The sequence below is a fragment of the Bufo bufo genome, chromosome 10 (genome assembly GCF_905171765.1).
Source record: "Bufo bufo chromosome 10, aBufBuf1.1, whole genome shotgun sequence".
NCBI lineage: Eukaryota > Metazoa > Chordata > Amphibia > Anura > Bufonidae > Bufo > Bufo bufo.
The window spans coordinates 99,658,195-99,674,366 of NC_053398.1; the positions used below are offsets into that span (position 1 = coordinate 99,658,195).

At 45.5% G+C, this 16,172-nt stretch overlaps 1 protein-coding gene across 2 annotated transcripts in view; it reads left to right on the top strand.

Moving 5' to 3' along the window:
• CFDP1 (craniofacial development protein 1) overlaps positions 1-13,835 on the top strand; it is a 77,909-nt gene extending 64,074 nt beyond the window's left edge. For both annotated transcript variants that reach the window (XM_040410269.1, XM_040410270.1), the window contains exons 6-7: positions 4,622-4,780; positions 13,608-13,835. In XM_040410269.1, the coding sequence (XP_040266203.1) occupies positions 4,622-4,780; positions 13,608-13,698 (250 nt within the window). In that variant the 3' untranslated portion in view covers positions 13,699-13,835. The remainder of the gene's footprint in view (positions 1-4,621; positions 4,781-13,607) is intronic.
• Positions 13,836-16,172: the final 2,337 nt, after the last annotated feature.

Consider the following 16,172-nt stretch of genomic DNA (forward strand, 5'->3'; position numbering starts at 1 on the left):
GATGTCCAGAAAAAGTGCAGATGTAGATCTCCAAATATATATATATATATATATTATATGTTTGGAGATATACATCTGCACTTTTTCTGGACATCTGTGACAGTTGCGTGTGACATCCGTATATGTCAGTGCGTTTGTTGTTGAACGTCTTAGCTTTTTGGTAGCCTCACTGCCCTCTTCCCTTAATTGTTATGTAACTATGTTATGTCCCCTCAGGTGTAGTCTACCTTTTTATCTGATGTAATACATCACATACACTCACCTAAAGAATTATTAGGAACACCATACTAATACGGTGTTGGACCCCCTTTTGCCTTCAGAACTGCCTTAATTCTACGTGGCATTGATTCAACAAGGTGCTGATAGCATTCTTTAGAAATGTTGGCCCATATTGATAGGATAGCATCTTGCAGTTGATGGAGATTTGAGGGATGCCCATCAAGGGCACGAAGCTCCCGTTCCACCACATCCCAAAGATGCTCTATTGGGTTGAGATCTGGTGACTGTGGGGGCCATTTTAGTACAGTGAACTCATTGTCATGTTCAAGAAACCAATTTGAAATGATTCGAGCTTTTTGACATGGTGCATTATCCTGCTGGAAGTAGCCATCAGAGGATGGGTACATGGTGGTCATGAAGGGATGAACATGGTCAGAAACAATGCTCAGGTAGCCCGTGGCATTTAAACGATGCCCAATTGGCACTAAGGGGCCTAAAGTGTGCCCAGAAAACATCCCCCACACCATTACACCAACACCACCAGCCTGCACAGGCATGATGGATACATGTTCTCATTCTGTTTACGCCAAATTCAGACTCTACCATTTGAATGTCTCAACAGAAATCGAGACTCATCAGACCAGGCAACATTTTTCCAGTCTTCAACAGTCCAATTTTGGTGAGCTCGTGCAAATTGTAGCCTCTTTTTCCTATTTGTAGTGGAGATGAGTGGTACCCGGTGGGGTCTTCTGCTGTTGTAGCCCATCCGCCTCAAGGTTGTGCGTGTTGTGGCTTCACAAATGCTTTGCTGCATACCTCGGTTGTAACGAGTGGTTATTTCAGTCAAAGTTGCTCTTCTATCAGCTTAAATCAGTCGGCCTATTCTCCTCTGACCGCTAGCATCCACAAGGCATTTTTGCCCACAGGACTGCCGCATACTGGATGTTTTCCCTTTTCACACCATTCTTTGTAAACCCTAGAAATGGTTGTGCGTGAAAATCCCAGTAACTGAGCAGATTGTGAAATACTCAGACTGGCCCGTCTGGCACCAACAACCATGCCACGCTCAAAATTGCTTAAATCGCCTTTCTTTCCCATTGAAGCAACTGCCATGTGATTGGTTGACTAGATAATTGCATTAATGAGAAATAGAACAGGTGTTCCTAACTTCCTAATAATTCTTTAGGTGAGTGTATAATAATCTTTTTTATGTATTGTTTAATAAAGTATTTGTATATTTTGCTACTATACCAGTCTAGTCTCAGTTCATCCTTTGTGTATGTTTATGTACACTGAGTGGGTACGTTACTATAGGGTACTCTCCATCACATAGGATCACTATATGTGAACACAAATCTATGTGCATTCTGTGACTGTTGTATTTTCATGGCATAAGTTAGCCCAGACGGTCTGGAGAGAAGCTAAATCACTAGCCAAATTTAGAGGTAGTTTCAGACATACCTTTGTGGGGAAATCAGTCCATACCAAATATACAGGGAGTAATGGGAGCGGATAAATTGAAGTTGGCGGGAGCCAAAACCCTAGGTGATATTTATGATCAAGGGATTATGATGACATTCGAGGCTTTGGCACAAAAATATAATATACCACGCACCCATTTCTTTTCATACCTACAACTTGCAGTACAGAGCAAATTTCCGCACGGCAGAACCAGAGTGTCCAAATATCCACTCATAGGAGTTGTTAAAACCCAGGGTCCCAGAGGATTAGGATCGGCAATTTTCTCACACCTAGTACGAGTAAAGATTAGCACAGAGCCCCTCCCAATGATGGACAAATGGAAAAGAAAGATACCCACACTCGCAGAAGAATCAATATTGGATTTATTTCTAGTCGCATCTACGAGTATCGCCCGCAATAAATAACAATATAATCCAACTTTATATCATTCACCAGTCATATTTAACTCCAATTAGGATGTACAGAATGGGTAGAGTGCCATCTCCAGCATGTCCGAGGTGTGGGGAACAGGAGGCGGACTTCTGGCACATGATCTGGAGCTGCAACCAGATAGCCACCTTCTGGAAGGAGGTGATTGATCTTCTTTCCTCATTACTATCGGATCGGGTGCCGTGCACTCCTGAGGTCTGCCTGCTAGGAATACTGAATGATGATAATTGGGATCACTATACAACGATATTCCTAAGGGAATCCCTGTTTATGGCACGTAAATGTGTAGCACTGAGATGGTACAGCCCCAATACACCGAACTTGACCATGTGGAAATTGCAAATAAATCAGATCCTACCCTACATGGTACTGGTATACAAACATCGCAATAAACCACAGACATTTGATAACATTTGGGGATTGTGGTGTGGGGCAGCACAAACCAAGTATTCAACCTCGAGAATGCGACAAGCAATATCAGTGGCTCGAGGAGACGTGGCTCAGTAGGTGTATTGGGACATTCGTATACATCAACATTGCTACGCTTTAAACAATGTCATAGGGGTGGGTGGCATTGCAATGGATGGCTAGAGATGTGTCTAAGACCGTTACTGTATTATTGGTTACACAGTTTTCTGTATTAAGAGAATTGGACCATACAGGTATTGGAACCTCCATATATACATTGTATTTGGCAACAAAAGTGTATGGTACTGTTGTATTTCGAAAAATAACTGAAATAATGTGGCCTAAGTGGGAGGAAATGCTCAAAAACCCCAAACCCTGTGTCGTGTTTATAACCGGGGGAGCAATTCCTCCGCATGTGATCCGTTGCTAACGGCAATCCCCAGCAAAAATGCATACAATGGAGGATGTCTGCAGCGGACCACATACACCACAACGGCACCCTACACAAGATGGGATAATGTGTGGATGCAAATATAAAAATGCACCCTTCGCAGTGATTTATGCATTTTTATATTCTCATCCACACATTATCCCATCTTGTGTAGGATGTCATTGTGGTGCATGTGGTCCGCTGCCCACATCCTCCATTGTATGCATTTTTGCTGGGGATTGCCGTTAGCAAAGGATCACATGCGGAGGGATTGCTCCCCCGGGTATAAACACGCCACAGGATTTTTTTTTTTTTTAGCGTTTCCTCCCATTTAGACCACTTTATTTCAGTTAATTTTCTTGATATGTTTAGAATGTGCCATTGCATACTGCTGGTAGCCTTCTGTTGCACCTGGTAGCCTGTGTCACATGGCCTGTTATAGGTGGGCTTACAGCCTTAGCATCTCCCCCACTACATGAGTGATATCACTATGGAGGTATGTGGGAGCTTGGCTGTAAGTTGTTTCTTAGCACCTCTCAGACCGTGTTCACACACCGTAGGTAGTCTAGTGGTAGGAACCATGCCACACTGAGATACCTTGACGGTGGTGCACAAGGGCTCCGGTGTGTTCCTGACTGGAATACATTGGCTAAAGTCTCAGTTCTTAACATTAGCTTGAGGGATTAGCCAGTACTGTCAGTTGCATATCATTGTGGTGCACCCTTCGCAGTGATTTATGTATTGTTGTATTTCCATTTCTGTCAATAAAACAGTTAAAAAAATAAAATAAATTAGAGATAAGGGTTATTAGATGACTGGCACAAAGTGAAAGTAAAAAGTAGGATTTACACAGCTAGACAAACAGTTAATCCTTTGTGACAGAACGGCTCAATAGTTTTTTTTAACAAAGACCAGTTGAAAAAATAATTTTTAGCCCACAATGAGTAAAATGCAATCATAAAAAAATTGCCTGCGGATGTGTGTATCGCCTTTTAAAGTGGTTGTACCACGACCCAGGCCTATAACCCTATCCAGAAAATGTCCGACTGCTGGGACCCCCTGCTATCCCTAGAACAGGGGCCCTCTGTTCCCATTTTGAATGGAGTGGTGGGCACGCATGTGCGCTGCCACTGTTTTCAACTCTATGGGACTGCCAGAGATGGCCAAGCTTTCGAGTGGTTCTCCGGGAATAATGACTTTTTATCTAACGTCCACAGCCTTCCTCTGTAAAGAAGAGATTTATACTTGCCTGCTCCTCCACGCTAGCTCTCACGTGTCCATGTTCCAGTCCCCAGACTATTTACATCCGTCACTGCATGGCCATGGCCACATGCTCCGCTGAAGCCTGTTATTGGCTGCAGCGAAACATGTGACCATGCAGCGCCAGATATATACAGTCCGGAGACCAGAACATAGACATACGGGAGCAGGGAAATATGAATTTTCTCTTTATGGAGGTAGGCTGCGGACATTAGATTTCCAGTGGCCCCCTTTAAGGCTCTGCATTTGCACATTTCATTATGAAAACTTCTATATCTTCTATATGTATTTTGACCGACAGGGTATAAATCTACAGCTTCAGAATCGCCATCTAAGGTTGCATAAGTTTGCTGGTAGATATGTAATCCTTTCATTTCCATTATGTCATTACAGTGTGAAAAGACCTGCTGGGATTGGCAGCATACTTGGAACATTAGGCTCCAAAAAGCAGAAGATGAGCACACTGGAGAAATCCAAGCTGGACTGGGAATCTTTTAAAGACCAAGAGGGGATTGTAGATGAATTGGCTCACCACAATAGGGGCAAGGATGGGTAAGAGCATATTTCAACAAATGTTTACTGTACGTGGCCATGTAGACCATGCTGTGGTATGCCCAGTCCACTGCTGCGCCACTCTACTCCTGCTCTGCTTCATGTCTGACAGCGCAGACTCTAGGCTCCTTCCTGCATCCAGCACGCTCTCCTTAACATAACGCATGCGCCAAACTCTACATCAGAGGTCCGCACAGTCAGATATGAAGAAGCGGAACAGAAGTGCAGGAAGGGGTTAACAAGCTAGATCTATTGAAGCCAGCCTGTCCTTGTGGCTGGACAAACCATGCAGTCACTCTGACATCACTGTCCATCCTGTTCAAGTGAATAGGATCAACAGTGGTAATTACACGGCACCCGCTGCTACAAAGGAGACGACGCACAAATACATTTTGAAGAGGAAGCCGCACTCGCACAAGAGCCACGACCTCCTAAAACATGGCGCCCGTTTGTGTATGCAAAGGGTGCCATAGCCGGCAGGTCTCTGCTGTTTCAGAGGCCCACAGGTAATGTCCACGACCGGCAATATACAGTCATTGAAGCCTTTAGATGCCATGGTGAAGCGTGACCACAGCATCTAAATGGTGAAAAACCTGGAAGCGCAGTTCCAGGTTAAGAATGGCTTTCCTGTGTGGCGATCAGGGATGCCGGTTATTAATTCTAATACGCTGAAGAGACCCAGCGTATTAGAACTGCAGTTCAAATGTTGGCCAGCAGGTGGCAGGCCAACATAGGAGATCAGCAATTAGAGATAAAGGCTGAATACTCTAACTGGCAAAATAACTAGTATAATACACTGTGCTACTTTTGCATTGCAGTATATTATGCCATTTAGAGTCCATTCAGACGTCCGTAGAACGGGTCCGGATCTGTTCCGCAATTATGCGGAACGGGTGCGGACCCATTCATTTTCAATGGGGACGGAAAAGATGCCGACAGCACATAGTGTGCTGTCCGCATCCGCATTTCCGGTCCGCGGCTCCGGAAAGAAATAGAGCATGTCCTATTCTTGTCCGCAGTTGCGGACAACAATAGGAACCCTCTATTAAGTGCCGGCGATGTGCGGCGTCAGTGTTTTGCGGTCCGCAAAACACTACGGACGTCTGAATGGACCCTTAGCCTAAGACTGACAGCCATCTTATTAGACAGTGCCTCATACAGGATGTAAAGGGTGCACAAAGATGGTCTAGTAGTGCCTAATGGTCTGGAAATCTTGATCATCTGGAATGGGAATCTTTTTGATCCATGCCAGATTATCAGACTCCCCTGGCTATGGTGCTCATGTTCTAGAATTAATGGAGCCCTCAGGGTTGCAATTTCTTTTCCAGCAGCAAAGCAATCCCTGGTTCTGGATCATCGTCATTTTCTGTGTATTTAATGGGTTTTACATTATGCAGAGATCAAGTACAATGTGAGAGAGTGTTGCCTTTCAATAATAGTGCTCCATATTAAGTGCACAGAGGAGGCCGGCTGGTCCAGCCCTGGCACTGGATTGTGCAGTGTTAGCAGCTGGCACAGCTCCCCCATTGAACACTGTGCAGCTTGCTGACCTGACTCAGCATGCTCTTGTCGTAGTTAGTTTCTTCTTGCCTGAGGAGGAGGTTACAGCTGTATTCTTGGCATGAGATCTTCTTATGTAACCCTCCCGGACGCTACAAGGACTTCGCATTTTCCCTTAATTATTCACATGGCATTGTGAGGCTGAGCCTTCTGCACTGCAGGCCAGATAGCAGCAAAAGTGTTAATTTTCTTTTTCCGTGCAGAGTTTTGAAGCGCTTATGAGCTAAATGTTCACTCAGTTTAGGGAATGAGAGGTGACTATGCTAGCATGTCCTATTAAGAATGTGTCTCTCTACTGTATTATCTGTGTTACAGGCGTAGACTGCGGGCCCAACGAGGGGGACGTTCTACTAAATAATTGTCTGGAAGTCCGTCTGAGCTGCCCTTTTACACAGAGATCAGTAGTTGGAAGAGGGGCACTTTTTAGTTTTCAGCCCAATAAATACCTGCTGCTGTCCACAATGGGGGGAGTTGTTTCTGTATCGCTGTTTTATTTTGTCTATCACTGCCGTCCTAATAGATTTCATGGGCACCTGTGTCTAATTTAAAGAGGAGCTGTCCCCTCTACTGACATATCAGTTTTATTAACTACTTGCATTCTTCCTGTAATAACAATTCTGGAGCTTCTATTCTTATGACTCTGTGATGTCATTCCTGTATTATTCCTGCTAAAAGCTTACAAATTGCCAGCAGTCTGCAGTAAAGGTACTGCTGGGTGTTACCAGAAGCGAGTGTGTCTGACTCTGTCCGATCAGTGCTGCTGGTATCAACTGCGTAGAGACACACCCGCAACTGGTAACACCCAGCTGTACCTTTACTGCAAGTTGCTGACAATTCGGTCATCAACTTCTAGTAGAAATAATAAAAAAGGAATGGCACAACATAGAGCCATGGAAATAGATGCTCCAGAATTGTTGTTGCATGGGGAATGCAAGTAGTTACTACTACAGACATGTCAGGAGAGGTCCACTTTAATCAGTTTATTAACTATGTAAAAACAACGCATTTCAGGACTCTACCAGTCACTTCCTCAGGCAGTACACAATATAGAATGCCTGAGGAAGGGACTGCTACAGTGCCGAAACATGATATTTCCATCCAGGCAGTGTACTAACTTAACAGGGTTATCCAATACTATAAAAATCGCCCATATGCCAGGCCCCTCACAATGAATATACTTGCCCCGCTCCCTGCGCTGCTTCTGGTACCTGCACCGCCACTGCTGCTTCTCCCCGTGCACTGGTGAAAACATCCGATGTCCGGGGGTGTGCTGCAGCCAAAGGCAGAAGGGGACAAGCCTCCTTAGCATCGTGGGTGGCGCTAGGGAGACTCGTCCTTGTTCCCGCCTGCCATTGGCTGCAGAACACAGCAGTGCACGGGGAGAAGCAGGAGCAGCGTGGGGAGCAGGGTAAATATATTCCCTGTGAGGGGCCCGGAACATGTAGGACATTTTTATAGCATTGTATAACCCCTATAATCAGAAAATGACCTATTATTTACATAGTTAATATGGTTGAAAAAAGATACAAGCATGCTCGACCGAACACTAATTTTACTCTAGCATCGTGATGCTGGGCACATCGCGGTGTTCGGCTGAATACCACATGTGCTCGAGCGCCATGCTAGAGTCTCCTCCCCGCACGTTTGTTGGCTGCTACGCAGCTAATAAACGTGCAGGTAAGTACTGCAATTCACTGTAATGCTGTAGCCATGTTGGTTACTGGCATTACAGTGATTGGCTGGCCGGAAAGCCGTAAATAGCTCGCAATTGTTTGCCTGCTGCGGACAGCGACATTATCTGCGCTACATATCATGTCTAACATGTGCGCAGCCTAAAAATATCTGACATCCAGTGTACTTTTTCTGTAGACGGTGTCCGCTGCAGATGGTTACATTACCTGCGCTACATCTCCTGTATAACGTTTGCTTACCTGAAATATCAGTGACATAGTGTCATTTTTTTTTTTGCTTCTGGTGGCAGCAACATTACCTGCGCTACATCTCCTGTATAACGTTTGCCCATCCTAAATATGTGACATTTCATTCAGTGTCATTTTTTATTAGGCGGTGGTGACAGAGACATTACTTGCGCTATACCTCCTGTTTAACGGGTGCACATCCTAAAAATATCTGTGACATTCTGTGTACTTTATTTGCGCATACACTTACAAAACCACCGACCATGGAGAGTCTTGGCAATCAAGTGATCCCACACTCGGATATTCCGAGGAGCTGTTTTCATCGCCATTCCTTAATTTGGGCCTCTCGCCAAGCCCGCTTGAAGAGGGACATGAGGAGATCTTGTGCCCTGATTCCCAAAATCTTGAGCATCCACAGTCAGAAGAAGATGACGGTGGGGAACGGCAATTAGTGTTTCATGAGGTGGATGATGATGAGACACAGTTGCCAATAAGTCAACCGCAATTAGTGTCTAAAGAGAGGTTCATGATGAGGATGAGACACAGTTGTCAGTAACTGAGGTTGTTGTTAGGTCAACAAGTCAGGAGGATGACCAGAGCGAGGAAGTGGAAGAGGAGGTGCTGGACGATGAAGTCACTGACCCAACCTGGGAAGGTGGCAAGCCGAGCGAGGGCAGCAGTACAGAGGGGGAGGGATCCGCAGCAGGCTAGAAGAGGCAGTGGAATGGCAAAAGGTAGAAGTCGGGCCAAACAGGTCCGCAACTGTTCCCCGTAGCACCCCCTCGCGGCAATCTCCCTTGCAAAGGGGTAGGTGTTCCACAGTCTGGTGCTTTTTTGAGGAAAGCGCGGACGATAAAAGAATTGTCATTTGCAACCTGTGCTTTACCAAAATGAGCAGGGGCGTGAACACTAGCAACCTCACCACCACCAGCATGATCCGCCACATGGCATTTAAGCACCCTAATAGGTGGTCCGAACGCCTGGGTCCACAACCAGTGTCTGCGGGTCACACCACTGCCTCCTCTTCCCCTGTGTTGCGTGCTGGCCAATACCCTGTCCAAGACCCAGGCCCGGATGCCTCCTGCCATGCACCTGGACCTTCGCAAGCACCATCAGCTAGCACATCCACTTCTGTGTCGCAGCGTACAGATGTCTATACCCCAGACCTTTGAACGAAAGCGCAAATACCCAGCCACCCACCCACAGACCATAGCACTAAATGCGCACCTTTCCAAATTGCTGGCCCTGGAAATGTTGCCATTTAGGCTTGTGGACACTGAGGCTTTCCGCAGCCTGGTGGCGGCGGCTGTCCCGCGGTACTCTGTCCCCAGCCGCCAATATTTTTGACGGTGTGCAGTCCCAGCCTTACACCAGCATGTGTCCTGTAACCTCACCCGTGCCCTGACCAACGCAGTTATTGAGAAGGTCCACTTGACGACTGACACATGGACAAGTGCTTTTGGCCAAGGACGCTACATTTCCCCGACAGTACACTGGGTGAACGTTGTGTAGGCCGGGAGCGAGTCGTTCCCTGGGATGGCACAGGTGCTACCGATGCCAAGGATTTCGGGCCCTACTTTGATCAGGGTTTCCGCCACCACCTACGTTAGTGGATGCAACCCCCCTTTTCTCCTCCTCCTCCACTTCCACCTCTGAATTATTATCTTGCAGCACCAGTCAGACATCAGTAAGTACCTGGAAGCAGTGTAGCACAGCAGTGGGGAAGCGGCAACAGGCCATTCTTAAACTGATCTGCTTGGGTGACAAACAGTACACCACCGCAAAGCTGTGGCAGGGGATAAGAGACCAGACTGAGCTGTGGCTCTCGCCACTCAACCTACAACCAGGCATGGTTGTGTCTGATAATGGCCGTAACTTGGTGGCGGCTTTGAAGCTCCGCGAGCTCACACACATCTCATGCCTAGCCCACATCTTAAACTTAGTGGTTCAGCGGTTTCTCAAAACCTACTCCAATTTGCCTGAGCTACTGGTGAAGGTGCGCCGCGTGTGTGCCCATTTCCGCAAGTCATCGACTGCTTCTGTCGGTCTGTCAACTCTGCAGCAGCGCTTACAATTGCCAGCTCACCGACTCCACGTTCCACATGTTGGCCAGGCTTTGTGAGCAGCAGAGGACAGTAGTGGAATAGCAGCTGCAACATGGTCGTCGCCTTTCCAGTCAGCTTCCGCTCTTCACAAGCGACGAGCGGGCATTGATGTCTGACCTCTGTGAGGTTTTACGCAGCTTTTAAGAATCAACACAGATGGTGAGCGGCGATAACGCTATTATCAGCGTAACATCCCACTTCTGTGTCTACTCAAACGCTTGCTGCTCACAATTAAGGCGGACGCTTTGCATGTGAAAGAGGTGAGAATGGGAGAAGACATTACACAGGGTGATAGCCAGACCACCCTCAGTTCGTCTTCTCAGCACAAATTGGATGATGATGAGGAGGAGGAGGAGCAGGAGACGATGCCTCTGCTACAGAGGGTAGTACCCATGGAAGTTTTATTCCATCTGTTCAGTGTGGATGAGTAGAAGAGGAGGAAGAGGATGAGGAGATTGAGAGTCATCCTCCTGATGAGGACAGCGAAGTCTTGTCTGTTGGGACTCTGGCACACATGGCTGACTGTGTTATGCTGCCTTTCCCGTGACCCTCGTGTTGTACGCATTTTGGACAATACCGATTACTAGTTGTTCACCCTTCTCGACCCCCGCTACAAAGAGAACTTCTCATCTCTCATTCCTATGGTGGAGAGGACGAGCAAAATTGTGCAATACCAGAAGGTCCTTGTGGAAAACTTGCTCCAAAAATTTCCAGCTGGCAGCAGAGTACGTAGTTCCTTGGCCAACCAAGGAGGGGAGACGAGGGGAACATACAGCAGTTCCAACAGAGGCTGGGCAACACTCTCCAAAGCCTGGGACAGTTTTATGACACCCCACCAGCACCCTCAACCTGATGTGCGGCCTAGTGTCACAAGGAGGGAAAAATTTTGGAAGATGGTGAAGGAGTACATAGCAGACCGTGTCAGTGTCCTCAGTGATCCCTCTGTGCCTTAAAACTATTGGGTGTCCAAGCCGGACACGTGGCACGAACTGGCGCTCTACACCTTGGAGGTGCTGGCCTGCCTTGCCGCCAGCGTTTTGTCAGAGCGTGTATTTAGTGCTTCTGGGGGCATAATAACTGATAAGCGCATCCGCATGTCAACTGAAAATGCTGACAGGTTGACTCTAATTAAAATGAACAAGGCCTGGATTGCCCCTGACTTCACTACTCCACCAGAGGAAAGCGGCTGAACATAAAGGCACTTTACATGTGGCTTTTATGGTGGATTGAATACACTGTATTCCCATGTACCTCTTCCACCACTAAAAAGGGTATATAGTTCAATCTCCCTTTCCTCCTCCATCATATCAACATGCTTATTAGGCTGCCCTCGCTCCTAATGTTTTAGAGATTCAGCTCAGCAGCAGGCCCTCACCCCTAATGTTTTAGAAGGTCAGATCAGCAGGCCCTTGCTCCAATAGTTTTTGGCGGTCACCAGCAGGCCATCAATCATGATTTTTCAAGGGTGTATGATGCCCTTTTTTATGTGTAATAAAGGGTGTATTGTAGGGCCGGTTCCTTGTAATTTTTGGCAGCCCTTTCACTTAGTGCATAGGCTTTATAAGTGTAGGAGTCCCACTACCTGTACTATTGTACTACAATGTGAATGAGGCCCTCCTTTATGTGATATACAGGTTGTATCGGAGTGCCTCTTCCATGTAATTTTTGGAAGCACTTATATACAGGAAATAATGTTTCCTAACAATTTTTTCTCTAAAATCGATTTGCTTTTCGGTTTTGTGCGTATTAGTGTCGGTCTGTAAAAGTTGCGTACTACTTGGACAACATCGTTCCCAGCAGCGACCTGGGAGTCCAAGATGCATCCAGACATCCTCCCCATGCTGTTCCCGAACCATTTCAGTGGTGTTTCCATCAATTGTATGACCTTTTCCTATGAACCAGACACCCTCCCCTCTTCAGAGCAGGGGGTGCCTGGTGTAATGCTCGGATTCTCCCATTGACTTCCATTGTGCTCGGGTGCTCTGTAGAGCACCTGAGCATCCTGAGGTGTTCTACTAGAGCACCCGAGCACTTTGGTGCTTGACCAACACGATTAAACACTTTTTAAAATAATTTTTGATGTTTTTTCATTTTTTCATGTCACAATATTTAAGCATAAACCATAAATTCCTGCAGTTTTCGCAATTGCCACTTCAGAGTCTGTACAGATCACTTTACCGCAGTTACCTGTTTATCGGTCATCCTAACCCTGCCTGTAATGATATCACCTCTGTGTATAGATAAGGCAGGATCCACCATTCACCATAGGTGATATCACAGCTCCTTTCTGTCCTCTGCACAGGTCACAGATAATGCCTAAAAACTCTCCCATAAAAGTCAGTTAGGTCCCCTCCTGACCATTGTGTCTATGGACCATGGGGCTGCCGTAAAGCAATTTTTTTAATGCTTTGTAAATGCTGTTAAGAACAGATCAGACAAGATGGCCGCCCCCATAATCATATTCAGGATATAGAATAAAAAAAAATAAAAAAGAATTAGAAAAAAGGATATGCGTTACTATCTGGTTTTAGCTTGCAGATAAAATTTTTGGTGACACATTTCCTTTAAAATGGACAGCACCCAGACCAAGCACTGACCGTTTCTGTTGAATGGGAATGTTGACATGTCCGATTTTCCACACGCACCGTCACTCCATGAAACTTGGGCGAGTTTCCAGTGCGAAAGGAGTCTTATACATCTGCTTAGCATGTCAGGTATTTTATACGTGCTTATCCTCGTCTATCAGCCAAAATGTAGATCACCCTCAGAAGGAGTCATTGTAGGACTCTGGACGCCCCAGTTTCTGGGATCATTGGGACTCTCGTTGGTCTATTTAGTCTTTATATTAAAGTCTGAGGGAACTTGTCATGATGAAACCGGTGTCTGATCTGCGAGCACCTTGTTGTAGAGCAGAAATAGCTGAGCAGGTGGATCTTTAGATACTTTGGGAAATGATTCCATATAACATGTCATTTTATTAATTTATTTTCGTGCTCTTTCTTGGCTTAGGAGTCCAGTGGGCGGTCCTATCAGTGATTGACAGCCTCCTCTCTATTAGTGTTCAGAGAGAGACTAGAACTCACCGATAGGACCGCCCTCTCTAAGCCAATGAATGAAATATTGTGCAGAATCTTGCATCAATCTGTCCAGCTTTTCCTGCCCTGTAACATGCATGCTGTCAATGTGACAGGTCCCATTTATATGATTTAATTTTAATGTCTCTCCTGTTATATTTTATTCTAGCTACATTGAAAGGAAAGCCTTCTTAGAGCGAGTAGATTATCGTCAATTCGAACTTGAGAGAGAAATCAGACTAAAAAATATGAAGCCATAACAGTTATCATCTTACTGTGAAAGAAGTTCCATGGATACGGTCGGGTTGTCAGAGTGCCATCACAGAAGAAAACAGACATCACTCTGAAAGTCTGTATATTTGAACTGTAATATGAAAATTGAAATTCTTTTAAATGTGTTTTTTATTTTTTTGGCACTGAGTGGTTTCGAGGAGTGTGAAATAATAAATCTTTGTAAATTTATAATTTTCGTTACTATGCTGTCCATGATGGTGCTCCAGAATTTTGTATGTATGTAGAGGGTCCCCACTGATCCACATTTATTAATAATGACATATTTTGCACCAATGATACTGGAGAAAGTAGTGACAAAAATAAGGTGTGACAAAAAAAATTGTGACAAAAATAAGGTGTGCCCTGAATAAATCTGGTGCGTCCAAAATTGTCTGCTTGAATTTATTTTAATTTTTTTTTGTCTCGTTTACATTCGTACTACTCATTTGCGCCTTTTTTTTTTTTTTTTTTTTTTTTTAGTCCTTGCCTTGGATAAATTAGTACCTTTTTATAACTCAATCATGCCCAACATGCAAGCGGTGCAAATAAGGCACAAGTTTAGCGGCAGCTTTTTACCAAGGGTATTCCTGGGCGGGAAATTGGCATATCACTAGGATATGCCACCAATGTCAGAGAAGTGCAGGTCCCACCTCTGGGACCTCCTGTCTATCCACTCCTATCTCCAGAACAGGGCCTCTAGATTAGGGTGAGCTGCCGCACAAGCATGGCCATCCTCCGTCCACCGCCACAGGACTTCTGAAAATACAGAGCCAGCGGTCAGCTATTTTCGGAAATCTCATACCACTGAACAGAGGGTGGCCACACCTGTGAAAAAGTTCTCTCTTTACTTTGGGGGGCCCTGTTCTGGAGATAGGAGCAGGTCCAAGAGGTTGGAACCTGCACTTATCTGACATGTGTGGCATATCCTAGTGTAACCTTTGTGATTTCTGCCAAAATTAGGCATAAATGGGCCAGAAGGTTTTTATAGTCTCATGTAACCAAAGACTAACCTATTTTATATTCAGAAATTACACTGGTTATGCTTTTTATTAGTTAAATGAGGGACTTAACCGTAAACGGTGCATAACAACTATAGGTTCCTGCGATTCACCATGGAAATATGGCGAAAGTCTGAAGCAATTAAAGGGATTGTCCCATCAGGTTAGCAGTGGGGTCTCTACCTATTGCTGACTTGCTTCAGGCAGCTCAGGACTATAACACATGCTGTAACTCAGGACTGGTCAGTACATTGATTATAAGTCTTATAATCGCCCTGCAGTCAGCATACCAGAACAGGTAGATCGCATTTAGTCAGTATTCCTAAGAATTGGCTCATGCTTTATTACTAAAGGTATTAAAAGTTGTGTATTCAAATTAGTTTAATAGCACAAATTTAAAGGGGTTATCCTGGAAAAGATAATGAAGACCTAGCGTCAGGATAGGATCGATAAGCCGTTTCGGAGCACAGCACTGTACGTTGTATAGCGTAGCTTGGTATTGCAGCTCAGTCCCATTTACTTGAATGGAGCTGAGCTGCAACTGGATCACGTGACCGATGTACAGTTAGGTCATTGGCCTAGGAAAAGTCTGCGGCGCTCAAGGAGCACACAGCCTCTTCTAGCAGGTGATCGGCGGGGGTCCTGGGTGTCGGACGCTGCATATATGATATTGATGACCTGTCCTGAGTATAGAACATCAATATCTTTTCCCGGATAACCCCTTTAATACATTGCTCAGTACAGGATCTGGAGTTGTTTTTTGTCACCTTTCTAATTGTGACAATGATTAACACTCTGCGTGACTACGAAGCCCAGCCTACACTCATAAAAAAATCTTCCCCCAGTGAGTTCCAAGTTCCATGCTTTCCTTTACATAGTGTGCGAAAAAATAGGGAGAATGGAGCGCCACATGTGCAGAATCAGTAGTTTTGTGTCAGGTGAAAAGGTAAGGATGTGCTTACCGGGTGTAGATCTCTCAGCTGGTTATTTGGTACCCCGACCAGTGGGCAGTTGTCCTAGGCTGCAGCCATGGTCTTCTGCGTTTGCTCAAGGGCAGTCAGCAGGTAGAGCAGAAACTTAAAAAAAATGGTGCAGGATCTTAGGAGGCGCTGAGTCCAGGCAGCACCTCCTAAGATCCTGCACCATTTTTTAAAGTTTCTTCTTCTTCCTTTCCATAGTGAATGACAAAGCTTTGGCTGCCTGCAGTCACCACCAGGGGCAGCACAGTGCTTTGCTACAGAACTCAATAGGAGCTGTAAAAATCTGTATGCAGTGAGCTCCCCCTAGCTGCAGCTGCCAAAGAAGTGGTGCGAAACGGAAGTTCAGTGCTTTGCCCCCTTTTCACCCTCTGGATGAGTCCATAACTTTTTTTTTTTTTTTTCCCCCACCAGAAAAGTTTTAGACGCTTGTTATCCTGGTTTAGTTTGTTTTCAAACTTTCCCTAATTCTATGCTGTTTTGGGC